The sequence below is a fragment of the Musca autumnalis genome, unplaced genomic scaffold (genome assembly GCF_047663935.1).
Source record: "Musca autumnalis isolate F117 unplaced genomic scaffold, ASM4766393v1 scaffold_3, whole genome shotgun sequence".
In the NCBI taxonomy this organism is placed as follows: domain Eukaryota; kingdom Metazoa; phylum Arthropoda; class Insecta; order Diptera; family Muscidae; genus Musca; species Musca autumnalis.
The window spans coordinates 106,869,034-106,884,204 of record NW_027411866.1 but is presented as its reverse complement, the minus strand read 5'-3'; the positions used below and the strand labels follow the sequence as shown (position 1 = coordinate 106,884,204).

Here is a 15,171-nt window from a genome sequence, read left to right as displayed (position 1 = left end):
ACACCATGCCATCGAATCGAGGTGGAGGATTTTCAATGCTTCTCTATTTAGTTTTGAATATTTTCTGAGTCGAATATTTAGTTGAATACTCAAGGCAAATTTCCTGTTTCCCAGAAGGACATAATAAGCACTGTACAGTATATATGTGCTCTGTACAGTATATATGTACAGTATACATATATATGAGAACTGCAAAAGTGTGACTCCTCATGTCTTCAGTGGACAATCTACATGAGGAGACAAAGATTGTTCCGATACAGCAACACAATGGCATGCTTTCGTTGCAGTATTTACTCGGGTGTTACCGTGAGAGCCATCCTAATCACAAAATGGTGAATAGGACCCCCCACCCAGGCATGTCAGAAGGGATTTTCATGATCTAGAAGAAGAGGTTCAACGTTACAAGAGAGAACCCCAAACAAATGGGAAAAACAACTACCGTGTGAATAAAGTCCTCGGAGAAAATCTCCCATCTATGGCAGCTGAGAAGCGTTAGTTGCCACGACAAACCAGAGTTGCTTTGGCTCAACTACAATCGCATGCGGCACAAGCCCGCACGACCATCTGCACCTTTTCAACTGTCCTGGCAAACCTACTCAAATAACTGCAGTAGATCTGTGGTTACATCCCATCGAAGCAGCCCCATTCCTTGAACTGGAGATAGACCCAGAGCCAGATTGAGCGGGAAATGAACGTGGGGATAGCTGGGCAGCTTGTCGAGGGATCCCAATCCACTTATCGTAACATCAATTCAGGCCCAATACCAATTGAGGCGGCTGCATCGTCCGGAACTTAACTGGACAAAATCACTCGTGTTTGCCTTTGCAGATGGCGACTGCTCAACTGCATCAGTATGAATTTTATTCAAGCCTGCCTGATACGCTCGTCGATCTAGAGGTTCTCGTTTATACCTTTGGACCGTTCTCAACTGACGTTGTGTTGATGTAACGGTAAAATCTTCGTCTCCTCATGAATATGGTCCACTGATGTCATGTGGAGGCACCCTGTTACAGTCCTTAGGGCGGCATTCTGTCTGGTTTTAATATTCTTCCACTGCATAACGATAACATTATGTTCAGTGGATTTAGCGTCGGATATTTTCATATTTCTCAGATGGAAGATCTGCACTATGTCAACTGTGTAGGCATTTAACCTATCACATATGTCATCGACGATGGGACCCGTCGCCAAGATCGTACAATCATCTGCATACATCACGATCTCTATGCCGTTTGGAGGGTGCGGAATTTCAGAAAGGTAAAGGTAAGACACGTCTACTATTCCACTGCACGGGTCTTGGACATCTTATTTCTGAATTCCAAAACGACCGTCGTCCACACATATAGTTGATTATCAAATGTTTCAAATACGACTGGAAGGAAGTCTTCTCTATCAGGTATGTGATGAAAACGGAATCGACTCGATTTGCAGAATCGGAATGGTATATAATCGGAGTGCCGTTGATGATATATATATTTTTGCTTCACAAACACCCCTTATTTGAATAATATTTTTATAATCCATTTTCAATTCCATTAAAATATTCACCAAAATTAGAGATATACGATTTCAATTTATGGCAAAACGAGTCGAATCGTTTTCCATCCTGTATATCCTTAAGCAGTTTGGCATGGCTGACGGTATCGAAGTCCTTTGACTGTTTCTGGTTCTGTTCTGGTTCTTTCCTCGATTGATATGTGTTGATATGGAGTGCAATGCTGTTGTGGTGCTGTGAATTTTCCGGGATCCATGCGGATGTTTAGCAACTGGAAAACAGTTTCTCAACGTGGGGAGGAGTAGTGCCTCTAGAATGTTCGCTACTGGCGACAGGTGGGAAACCGGTATCTGATGGCATCCTGGCCGCAGTAGCGGAACAACCCTGCCAACATTTCATGCTTCTGGTATAATATGGGTGACTAATGATAGATTGAAGACACTTCTTAAATACTCAACCCCGGGTTCATCCAATTGCTTCAGCAATAACATTGAGATACCGTGTGGGCCAAACGCTTTGGATAATTTCGCGTTTCGACTGACATTTGCAACATCGCCAATCGTAAATTATGGCGGTACCTTGGGAGCCAGGGATTTTATAGGTCGTAGCACACTGCTTTTTGCCCTATCACTCTCGGGATGCGCTATAAACTGCCGGTTAAAATAACACACGCACCTCTTCGGATCATCCTTCTTTCCCGGGTTAGAGAGTAAGTGAACCGTTGCCCACAAATTGGTTAATCCTGTAAAAATTTTGCATCGCTTGAGGTGGTCTAGCCACTTTTTTCTGCTTATGTTCGCCTACTATCCTGTTGACTTCAACAGTATGTTCTCTAACTCATGGGTATTCAGGGTTCGTACGACGAAGCTCATCACACTCATTTCCTAATCGCGTTGCCTCTGCTTGTTCTGATTTCGGCAAGCAGGTATGTGGCGAGCGGGAATGGACAGCACTCTGCAGCAGTGATTGGTAAATTCTCTGAACCATTGCCAATCAGCTTTTCCATGGTTCAGAAAAGAATGGCGATCAGACGTTATGAAGTCGAGAGGTCTGTTCCCGGAGTCAATGATTGGAAGATGGTTTGAGCCAAGGGACGGACAAAAAGAGCTCGGAGTAAGCATTCCGGGATAAATTACCGCTCCCATGAAAGAAATTCACGAACACATAATTGTTGAGGTGACGGCCCTTGTTCGAATATTCCTCCCAGTCAATCCGGTGCATAGAACCGACCGCCGCACACTGGTCGAAACCACTGATCTAGCGGCGCGAAAGTCCAAAAGTCAAACTATAAAATTGCGAAATATTTTCCATTGTATAGATTACAGACACTTTGCTGACAAAAATTTTGTTTTTTTTTTTTTCATTTTTGTTGTTGTAAATATTCACTCAGTTATTTACTATCAAATACAAGAAATTTTGCTCCATCAGATTTTATAAAATTTGTTGCTAAAAATTGTCTTCATATTTGATTAAATGTTAAATAAATTCGTAATAAAACTGAACATAATTTATGTTTAATTCATAGCAGAGGGTGTGACTTAAATTATAAAAAATAGTTTTGTTTCAGGAGGTACATAGTTATATAGCAATAAATTTTGAAAAAAATTAATTTTTATAGGGTTTTTATTGGTTTTACGCGCTTTTTCCATAGAGTGCATCTTCTAAACTTGACAGTACTTGGATTCGATTATTTTTTGAGGAATTAAATTTGACTCTTTGGATACGGAATAAACACATTAGGGCTGCAAATATTTGCAAATCTTCTGATAACTGCACTTTTAAAATATTGGATTTTGCTTGAAATTAATACTAATTTAGCTGGGCATTTGTATGTGAGCTATATCAAAATATGGACCTATCATGAGAAATTTTTGCAAGGAGGAGTTCCACCCCCGAAGGCCCTAAAATACCATATTATAGCTAAATCCGGTAATAAATATGTGATAACAAGTAAAAATTCAGTGAATCGGGGGTACCCTAAAAGGGGGCTACATCAAAACATAAATCCACATTGAAAATGTTTTGTAAGAAGATTTTACACGCAGTGATAACACGGAATGAAAAATAACAGCCAAGTCCGTTGAAAATAGTGGTCATGATATTCAAAATGCCTTAAATCGGGAGGTACGGTTACTTGGGGACAATATCAAAACGTGCACATATGTCCATAATTTTTGGTGGAAATGTTTTGTGACCACTAGGAACCCTAAGTACAAAATTACAACTAATTTGCAACGAAAATGTGGCTTAAAGGCGCAGTTCAATATTTTTTATTTACGTTGGGCGCCACTTTTTTTTAGCGTAGACCACAGTTTATGCGAATCAACATCACGCTTGTTTGGGAGATTGAAGCAAGTTTCTCGACGGCAAGTTTGTTTGGCGTAGGTGGTCTCGCTGATCTGCTATGTGTGCAGCCGCAATGGGATATAATACTTGACCGCCCGGAGTACCAGTTTTCTTAAGATACTCTCGATACGATTAGTATGTGATCGGAATCTTAGGCCACATGGTATAGATGATGTTGCAAGTAGCGACAGACTGAAGATAGCATTGTCAGGGGAACTGGAGTATTTGGCCTTTATGCGACTGCTGCTAATTCCGAGTCATCTATCTGGTCAGCAATGCTGAGCCGCCGTTGATCTGGGAAAGTTGGAAGTACCAAGTTTCGTGGTGAGCGTTGAAGTCACCGATCACTATTCTACTATCACCCACGAGTAGATATCCAATTAAGGGTTGATAGCTTGGCCCTATCTGTTAACGGGCGGGATGTATATATTCACAATCTCTAGCTCAGTATCTCCAGCTGGCACAGGGACTGCCATAGCCTCTAGGAACTAGAGATTAGGCGGAATATGGGCTTGCCGATAATTAAAGTTATTGTTAATTATGAACGCGGCATTCTGACAGGTTTGAATACATTTCCATCGCGTTGCACTTATATATTTGCGGACCACACTGGCGCCGCATAGCTTCCCACAGACCGACCTATTGCGTTATATGTGCTCAACAAGGTTTCTTTATCTGCACCCCATGTGTTTCTACATCTCAAGTTCTCACGACAACGACGACATGAACATGCTGTCGAATGTAGCCCCTAGAATTTTGGGGTAGTTTATGGTCAGAGTTCTGCTACCATCGACCATGACATTCAACTCTGTTCTCACCTCTGTCGTCCTTGAGGTGAACAGAGTGGCCATAGATTTAGTGACGGATATTTTCGTACTCTTCGCGTGGTAAGATCAGTCAAATAGGAGTTTTGCCTTTCACAAATGACATCAGGGAAGGTACCTGATGCCAAGATCGTAGAATCATCCGCATACATTATGATCTCAAAGGCGTCTGGAGCGGACGGAATTCAGGAGAGGTAAATGTTAAATAGTTCCGGAGATATCACCCCATCTTGGGGAACTCCCAGCTTCACTCTACGGGGCTTGGACTTCTGATTCCTAAATTCCACATACGACTGGCGTCCACACATATAATTGATTATCCAACGTTTTAAACTTTGCCGGAGGGTTGTCTGCTCGATGTCCTCAAACAGAGTGGAGTGCTTCACAGTATCAAAGGCTTTTGATAAGTCAAGCGCCACCATCACTGCTCTATCGCACGCTTGCTCTGGTTGAGCCTTCGACTAACATTTGTGGAGATGGCGTACAACGCTGTTGTCGTGCTGTTACGGCAACAGAAATAGACCTTTCTGATGATGTGGAGGACTAAAGGCTAAAGGGTCTTTGGTACGGGCGACAGAAGCAAAAAACGGTCTGTACGACTCACCTTTGCTGGTATCCTTCCCTTGCTTCAATAGTGGGAACACCCTGCCAATTTTCCAGACTTCAGAAACGATGTGGGTGGTTAGCGACAGGTTTAGAACTTTAGTGAGATACTCGACTCCCGGCACATCCAGTTGTTTCAGCATTACCATGGAGATTCTATTAGAGGGTCTAAAGCTTTGGATGATTTAGCATTCCTAATGACATTTGCAACATCATCCATTGTATATTGTGGTGGTTCATCCTCGGCGGTAAGATATCTAATGCGACTACCGGGGTGCTCGACAGACTGTCGATTGGAATAACTTGTGCACGTCTTCGGATTAGTCGGCGTAACGTCGGAAAACGTGACTGAGGTCCTGTCTCCTTCTTCTTAGGGTTCGAGAGTGAATTAACCGTTGCCCACAATCCACTTATTACGGCTCCAATGCTGCAACTCTTCAGACGATTTAACCACTTATGCTCACCGACTAACCTGTCAAATTGCAGTGTCAGCTCCCTGACTCTGGGGTCACTGAGTTTGGCTCGACGAAGTTCATCACACTCATTTGCTAATCCCATCACCTTTGCTGGGGAATTTGGTCTCACTTTGGGTATTCGACCAGCAGGTATATGTCGAGCAGCAGTGATAATGTCTCGAGACGTCCTTTCTGTTATCCAAACATTTGAACTCTCTGAAACTAGATCATTAGAGCCAGGCTCAAGCGAGATAGGCCTGTATTGAACATACTGATGCAATAGGAAAGCTAGTACAACGCTGTAAACTGCAGTTGTTGTTGAGCTTGATTTCATGCACCACCGCGACCGTGGTATTCTTCCGACTTATGAAGTCCAACATTTCCTCGGTCTTACCTCGAATTTCATTGCAATTGAATTGCAAAAAAGTTGCATTTTCGGGGATTGGAGCAACAATGGCTGATGTTAAGTGCTGCGTGTTCGGTTGCTGTTGGTGGGACTGCGGGGAAGTCGCGTAATCTCACGACGACGACTCACTGGGGGTTGTGTTCGCGCAGCATGCAGCAACATTGACCCTATCGTAGTCCCTCGTATGGACATGTCCAAAATAACCACATAGATGCTTCACTGAAGATTGGTTTTGGTTGAAGATGTGGATGTGACAAACTGAGCACAAATATATTGGTCCTGGGTTTTCCGTCCCAGCTCGCACTAAAGGAATCCGGACCAGGCATTTCAGGATATTCTGCTCTCAACACAGAAAAACTTTACAAATACATACAAACATGTATACACTGAGGTGGCAGTCGCTGGCCGGAACAAGGGTGTTGTGTGGTTCCGGGTCAATCCGGTATGAAAAACCCGCTGCCTTGGGATTGGAAAAAACGTGTTTCTACAGCTGTCGGCAATCACTGGCCGAGTTGGATTCGGGTCGTTTCGAAACATATATCCAATGGAAAACTAAGCTGGTGGATTATGCTGAGAACCAATTTCCAGTAATCAAAATTCAAATTATTTCACAGATTAATTAGTTTTATTACAAAACAAAATCACACGAACCCACAAACAAGTTATAAAAACATAAAGCATTACAAAAAAAAAAAAAAAACATTTTACAAATATGGGTCCCAGCCCGGAAACAAAGAAAATAGGTTACGTGGATTAATGGCATCGTTAATTAAACGTTCAACTTGTACCGGTACACTGGATGTTCCAAATATACCACTTTGTTTGCCTTCTAGTTTATTTTGGACCACAATTAAGGCACGTTGAGCTATGAAGTTTTTCTCCTCACCTAAGTGGAATAAATTGAGACAATTTATTAATTATTTATAAACAATAATTTCCAATATACTCACTTGTATTGTTATTGTCATTATCATTGACTTGTGGTACAACTTTCCAAATATACAGTGGATCATAGAGCAGCACTTCCAATATTGTGGTTATAACATCTTGATGGCGTCTCAATATTTCCATTGTTGTTTCGCAGGATTTTTTAAAAACACCATTCGGACCACTTATACCCATTGGTGCCAACATGTCTCTTGTTAAACGGAATGGCACCGTTTCTGGTGTGGGCATAATTTTACCCTGTTCAAATGCAATTCCTTGATAAAAGAAGTTAGGTTATGTAATTTGACACAAAAACAAATCGTTTATACCTACCAAAATCAATGTGTATTATTTCGGCAGTTTTTTGGTCGATTAATATATTTTGTGTATGACGATCACCCAGACCCAAAATGTATCCCACCATGGAGGTTGTCGCCACACTACAAAGGTAACAAAAGAAATTAAAAAATATATATAAATAAAACAATGGGGGTTATTCTGAACGAAAATTCCGTGAGTTTTGTGTTTACGTTCAGAATAACCCCCAATAGTTTCTTACCTATTAATGTAGGCCAAACGACGTTCGAACCATATGCCGGGCTTCAAAAACTTCTCATAGAAAAAGTAGTGAAATACTGGTTGAATATTTTTCGTAATATGCATATGTGTCTCATAACGTTTTTCTGGATTGGCTTTTAATTGTGCCTAGAAAAGGAAGATAATGTGCCGTTTATAACATTTTTTCGAGGACGAAACATTCCATTAACACCAAACATACCATCGCTAATTGCCTGCACTTGGTCACCGTGTAATCATTAGGCCGATATTTTTTATGAGCTGTTCCCAAATACATGCCAATAGGTACAGTATTCTGACACCATTCCAATAGTCCACTACGTGTAGAGAGTGGTATCACTTTATAGGTACGAATAAGCAGTTTACGCTGTACAGCTTTTGGTTCTTGTTGCAGCAGATTATTAATCATACAAAACACTTGTTGCATCACAGCATCCTGACGCAGATCATCTTTGCCTTTTAACAATTGTGGCCGTGTTATGCCATCCGTACAAAGACATGCCAATTTTTTGGGAGCATTTATACCGCCCACTAAACTAACTTGCGACTCCCATTTGACAATGCCTGGAATGTGAAAACAAAAACAAGTTTATACCTTAGACGGACCAATATATTTCGCAGAATTGAATGTTTTTCCACAGCATATCAGTTGCGGCTGTGGAGCACCAGTAAGTAACCATATCCTGGAAAATTCATCAGACTATTCTATCAGAATGAACGAAATGCTTTAACAGTATTGATATCCTGGAAAATTCATTAAACTACCCTATCGGATGAACGGCAATCCCACGGCGGCGGGTACTTCGATACCAGGATGTTCTGGAACCAAACAACAGCCGTGTTCTAGCCAGCGGCTGCCACCTCAGTGTACACATGTTTGTATTTGTATCGTTTTTCTGTGTTGGGAGCAGCATTTTTCGGAATGCCTGCTCCGCAGATCCGCATTTTCAGCCAAATCCAATCTTCGGTGAGATGCAATAGATGTCGGGAGTGGGTGCATCTAAGGGGTTGTCCTGGAATAGTCCATGCGAGGAACTACGACAGGGGATATGTTGCTGCATGCTGCGTGAACACAGCCCCTAGTGAGTCGTCGTCAGATTACGCGATTCCCCCGCCATCCCCCCAACAGCAGCCCGCACACACAGCACGTAACTCCAGCCGTTGTTATTCCAATCCCTGAAAATACATCCTTTTTGCAATTTAATTGCAATAGACTCCGAGGTAAGATCGAAGAAATAGTGGACTTCATGAGTCGAAAGAATATTATGGTCGCGGCGGTGCAGGAACCAAAGCTCAACAACAACTGCAGCTTACAGCGTACTGAGGAAGTATCGCACCAGAAGTGGAGGTGGGCGGATTAGCTTTCCTATTGCACCAGTATTTTCATACAGACCTATCTCGCTTGAGCCTGGCTCTAATGACCCGTACGTGGAATGTATGGAGGTAGTGGTCAGGTGTTTAACTGTCGAGGTAGTGCTGCTGAACGTATACATCCCGCCGGTAAATAGCTGTACTTCAAATTATAGGCCCAACATTAGCCCGCTTTTGAAAGGTTATAACCGTCTGGTCTTGGGGGACTTTCGTGCTCATCATGAGTTGTGGCATTCGGTCCTCGTAAATGATCAGATGGGTAAAGTGCTGGCTGAGCAGATAGATAACTCTACGTTGTGTACGGTTAATGAGGACGCCCCTACCAGAATTCTCTTGGATCAGACCAGCTCCACATAATTGTCTTCGATTTCATCACCTCTGAATGCCGCACTTTCATCAATAATGGAAACGAGAATTGGCCGAGTTTCAGAGAGTCCACTAAACACCGCTTCAGAGATCTGCCCGCCTTTCTGATGTTCGGCTAGCAGAACGGACGTTCCGAGACTTCATCACTGCTGCAGCCGCTCGCCATATACCTGCTGGTCGAATATCTGGAGTGAGACCAAACTTCCCGGCAGAGGTGACAGGATTAGCAAATCTGCAACAAGTTGAAATGTAGGAACAAGGTCCTGAAGTCCCTACCGGCAGCACTTGGGATGCAGATAAAGAAACCTTGTTTACATATAAATCGATAGGTCGATCTGTGGTAAGCTATGCGGCGCCAGTTTAGTCTGCGAATGTAAGTGCAACGCGATGGATAATCAAGCAAACAGGGTGTCTCCACATGTCTTCAGTGGACCATCTACATGAGGAGACAATGATTTTTCCGGTACAGCAACACATTGGTACATATGCTCATGTTCCAGTGCTTGCTCGGGTCTTACCGCGAGAGCCATCCTAATTATCATATGGTGGATAGGACCCCCACACCCAGGCATATCTTGAGGGATCTTCATGATCTAGAAACAGAGGTCCAACGTTAAAAGAGAGAACCCCTAGATCAGCAAGCCTATCAAGCATGTTTAAATAGCGTCCACACAGATGCAGTCCCAGATGCCATAAACAACTGTCGTATGAATGCGGTCCTCTGAGGACATCCCCCCTCTCTATTGCTGCCTAGGAGCCACGATAAACCAGAGCACTTTTGAGCTCAACTACGCTCTGAATGGTGCAGCCGTCTGATGTCCTACACATGCCACATTTCTAGAACTGGAGATAGACCCAGAGCCAGATAAGGCAGAGAAACGAACTTTCAAACAACAACAGCATCTCTGTTAGGGTTCTACTGTAAACAATCAGAAACTAGGCATCATTGTTATTATACATACACACACACACTTGCTACCCTCATGATATACTCTTTCTCACTCAGTCAGTCTCTTTCAGTCATTCAGACAACACAGTCATTGTATTACACCACAAGTATTAACACGCACATCAACTATTGTAACGTATTTCAGTTTCCAGAATTAAACAGAATAAATCTTGCTTAAGTTTGTTAATTTATCAATAAGTCTTTTATTTATAACATAAAAGCACACCTAAATCTTATACTCAAACATAAGAGTACAACAACTGGCGACGAGGACGGTGAATAAAGAAATAAATTCTTTAATTTCAATTCATCTACGCAAAAATCAACTGCACATAAAATGTCAAGCGAGAACATTGTGAAATTACTAGCTGAACAGCAAGCGGCTATGAATCTTCAAACGCAGTTACTGCAACAATTAACAAATCTACTTCAAGCACAGAGTACTGGAAACACCAAAGATGCTACGAGTCCCAGCACTTCAAAAGCAGCATTGATGGAATCTCTTTCACATTCCATGACAGACTTCGTTTATGAACCGGAAAGCGGATTAATTTTTCAAGCGTGGTACAATCGCTACCAACATGTCTTCGAAAAAGAAGCCCAATCTCTGGACGATCATGACAAAGTTGCGTTACTCTGGAGAAAGATGTCAAACAGTGTTCACGAAAGATTCAGGAACTACGTTCTTCCAAAGAATCCAACAGAAATGAGTCTCAAACACACACTGGAGAAACTTAACAAACTATTTGGTAAGGTAGAAACTCAAGTGTCTCAACGCTACAAGTGTTTGCAAATGAAAAAACTTGACGGAGAAGACTATAAGGAATACGCCGGTAGAGTTAACTTACAGTGCGAACTCTTCAAGCTAAATGAAATGCAAGTGGATCAATTCAAGTGTCTAATCTATGTCTTGGGTTTACAATCAAGCAAAGACAACGACATTCGCTTACGTTTACTCAAATTGCTAGACGAAGCAAAGGACTCCACAACTCTAGACACTCTTGTAGATGAAACTCAACGACTCATGGATTTGAAAACAGACAATACATTGATCGAGCATCAATCGCAATCAATATGCGCAGTCAAGAAATTCGCCAAGAACAACAACAAGCATTCCCATAAAATTCCTAAAACGCCCTGCTGGTTATGCGGAGACATGCATTACTCAAAATACTGTCCATTTAAAAATCATAAATGTTCAAAGTGTCAGCAGACAGGTCACAAGGATAACTTTTGCAAAAGCGCAAAACGAGGCAAGTCCACTACAGACAAAACTGCAGTCAAGTCGGACAAAACAAAATACAACGCCAACGCTGTATTCTCTTCAAAGCAACTCCAATTTCAACAATTGCGAAAATATACCACCGTGGAAATAAACAAGAAACAAGTCAAATTACAAATCGACACAGCATCCGATATTTCAATCATATCACGATCAACATGGGAATACATAGGTAAGCCTCACGTACACAAAACAAATGATACTGCAACAGACGTTAATTCCAACAGCATCAGCCTAATCGGAAAGTGTCAATGCAACACAACGGTATCAGACAAAACGCTAACTCTACAATGTTACGTCACGGAAATCGATAACTTAAACATAATGGGTATCGACTGGATACAAAGTTTTAACCTTTGGGACAAACCAATTTCAGCTTGGTGTCGCCAAATATCAAACGATGAATACATATCAAACCTGAGAAGCAAGTTCAAACCTGTTTTCGACAACAGCAGTCTTGGCCTTTGTACAAAAACCAAAGTGCATATTAAACTTCTTCCAGACGCAAAAGAAACATTCATTGCAAAACGCCCAGTACCATATGCCGTGAGAACAGAAATAGAAACAGAGCTAGATAGACTTGAAAAAGCAAATATCATCACACCAGTCAATTCTTCAAAATTTGCAGCGCCAATAGTCGTAAGTAGAAGGAACGGAAAAATTAGAATTTGTGCAGACTATTCCACGGGTCTCAACAATTCAATTGAACCAAATCAGTATCCTCTGCCCACTCCTGAAGAAATTCTCTCAGATTGTCACGATTGTATGATATTTAGTCATTTGGATCTCTCTGACGCATATCTACAAGTAGAAGTCGACGATCAAAGCAAAGACTTGCTAACTATTAATACTCACAAAGGGTTATACAGATTTAATCGCCTCACTCCAGGTATAAAATCAGCACCAGGATCCTTCCAGCGAATCATGGATGAGCTATGCACAGGCATCCAAGGAGCACGAGCGTACATAGACGACATAGTCTTGGCAAGTAGATCTCTTCACGATCACAAAACTAATCTTAATTTGTTATTACAGAAAATTCAAGATTACGGGTTCAAACTCAAATTCGAAAAATGTCAATTTTTCAAACCATCAATCAAGTATCTAGGTCAAATCATAGATAAAAATGGCATACGGCCTGATCCAGATAAAATTCTTGCAATACAGAATCTGAAGGTCCCTGAAAACATTTCAGAAGTACGATCTTTACTTGGCTCCATAAACCACTATGGAAAGTATGTCCACAACATGAGAAACATCCGAAAACCACTAGATGATCTCTTAAAGAACGATCACAAATTCATTTGGACCAAAGAATGTCAACAATCTCTCAACGAATTCAAACGCATTCTAACATCGGATTTACTACTAACTCATTACAATCCAGCATTGCCAATTCACATTGCAGCGGACGCATCATCACATGGCATCGGAGCGGTAATATACCATACTTACCCAGACAACAGTACCAAAGCCATTCATCACGTCTCAAGATCACTTACTCCAACGGAGCGAAATTACAGTCAAATCGAAAAAGAAGGACTAGCACTAGGACTACAACGTTTCCACAAAATGATTTTCGGAAGAAAATTCACCCTACATACCGACCATAAGCCATTGCTCACCATATTTGGTTCCAAAAAAGGTATTCCGGTCTACACCGCGAACAGGTTACAACGTTGGGCTCTCATCCTTCTCACCTACGATTTCGATATAAAGTATACCAATACAAAGGATTTTGGACATGCAGACGTTCTGTCAAGATTGATAAGCGCACATGAAAAACCATCAGACGAGTACATCATAGCTTCAATCAACCTAGAAAACGACATAAGATATGACATCACAGACGCCGTATCAACACTGCCAGTTAGCTTCAAAATGATACAGGATGCAACCAAAAAGGATTCAACCTTACAAACAGTTTCAAACTACGTATACAACGGCTGGCCAGAAAACAAAAACAGCATAGATTCTTCAATTCTTCCATATTTCAACAGGCAAGATTCAATATCAATAACAGATGATTGTCTTATGTTTAATACGCGCATAATAGTACCCGAATGCTACAGAAAACAAATTCTCAAACAACTGCATCGCGGACACATAGGAACAGAAAGAAGCAAATCTATCGCACGCAGCTACGTATATTGGCCAAACATAGACAAGGACATAGAGACTTACGTCAAGAAATGCAACAATTGCCAACTCGCAGCAAAAAGTCCCATCAAAACCAACCTTTGTCCTTGGCCCACAACAACACGCGTTCTCGAACGTGTTCACATAGATTACGCAGGTCCTGTAAAAAGCATTTACTACCTCGTAATAGTGGATTCATATTCCAAATATCCCGTCATATATGAAACTTCATCAACCACGACCGCAGCAACATTAAGGTTACTAACAACTTATTGTTCACAGTTTGGAAATCCTGAACAAATCGTATCCGACAATGGAACACAATTTTCCTCAGCGGATTTTGAAAATTGGTGTTCTAAACGAGGAATCAAACATACACGAACAGTTCGATATCACCCAAGTTCCAATGGTCAAGCAGAAAGATTCGTCGATACTCTCAAACGATCTTTAAAAAAATCAGAGGGAAAGGAGACGGCATCTAATGCGCTACAAACATTCTTAGAAGTGTATCGTTCAACACCGAACAAAAACTCACCTAATGAACTCTCTCCAGCGGAATCATTCCTAGGTCGAAAAATGAGAACAGTTTTCGATTTAATAACAAAGCCTCCACCAGCGAGCAGAGAGAGAAACATTCAAATGGAGAAACAATACAACCGGAAACATGGTACAAAACAACGAAATTTCATCACTGGAGATCTTGTCTACGCTAAACACTTCAAAGGTAATAAAAGCTACTGGGTTCCAGGTGAAATTATCAACAAAGTGGGAAATGTTACCTACAACACTCTCATTCAAGTGGATAAGAGAGAAATTCTTGTGAGATCTCACGCAGATCAAATCAGACCAAGAGAAACCGATGAAAATGTACCTGCAGAGCAAAATGATAATCTTCCTCTTCAAATCCTACTAGAAGACTTCAACATTAGTCCACCAATGGAAGAAGATTTCACAACTCCACCATCATCACCGGTTATGCACCCACAACGCATCACTTCTCGAAGAAACCCTGTACAGCCAGTATCCCGGACCCCCGAGAAGTCTCAAAAAGGGAGATGTTAGGGTTCTACTGTAAACAATCAGAAACTAGGCATCATTGTTATTATACATACACACACACACTTGCTACCCTCATGATATACTCTTTCTCACTCAGTCAGTCTCTTTCAGTCATTCAGACAACACAGTCATTGTATTACACCACAAGTATTAACACGCACATCAACTATTGTAACGTATTTCAGTTTCCAGAATTAAACAGAATAAATCTTGCTTAAGTTTGTTAATTTATCAATAAGTCTTTTATTTATAACATAAAAGCACACCTAAATCTTATACTCAAACATAAGAGTACAACAATCTCTAACGTCAAAATGGGACATTGATTATTGTATATTATGTGAACATGCAGAATAGATAGAGGCATATAGAA

At 41.3% G+C, this 15,171-nt stretch overlaps 1 protein-coding gene across 1 annotated transcript in view; it reads right to left on the bottom strand.

Moving 5' to 3' along the window:
* Nucleotides 1-6,735: 6,735 nt before the first annotated feature.
* tefu (Serine/threonine-protein kinase tefu) overlaps nucleotides 6,736-15,171 on the bottom strand; it is a 41,851-nt gene continuing 33,415 nt past the window's right edge. The window contains exons 27-31 of the mRNA XM_073973490.1: nucleotides 7,835-8,196; nucleotides 7,616-7,761; nucleotides 7,390-7,496; nucleotides 7,080-7,331; nucleotides 6,736-7,015 (exon numbers count right to left, since the gene is read on the bottom strand). Of these exons, the coding sequence (XP_073829591.1) occupies nucleotides 6,834-7,015; nucleotides 7,080-7,331; nucleotides 7,390-7,496; nucleotides 7,616-7,761; nucleotides 7,835-8,196 (1,049 nt within the window). The 3' untranslated portion in view covers nucleotides 6,736-6,833. The remainder of the gene's footprint in view (nucleotides 7,016-7,079; nucleotides 7,332-7,389; nucleotides 7,497-7,615; nucleotides 7,762-7,834; nucleotides 8,197-15,171) is intronic.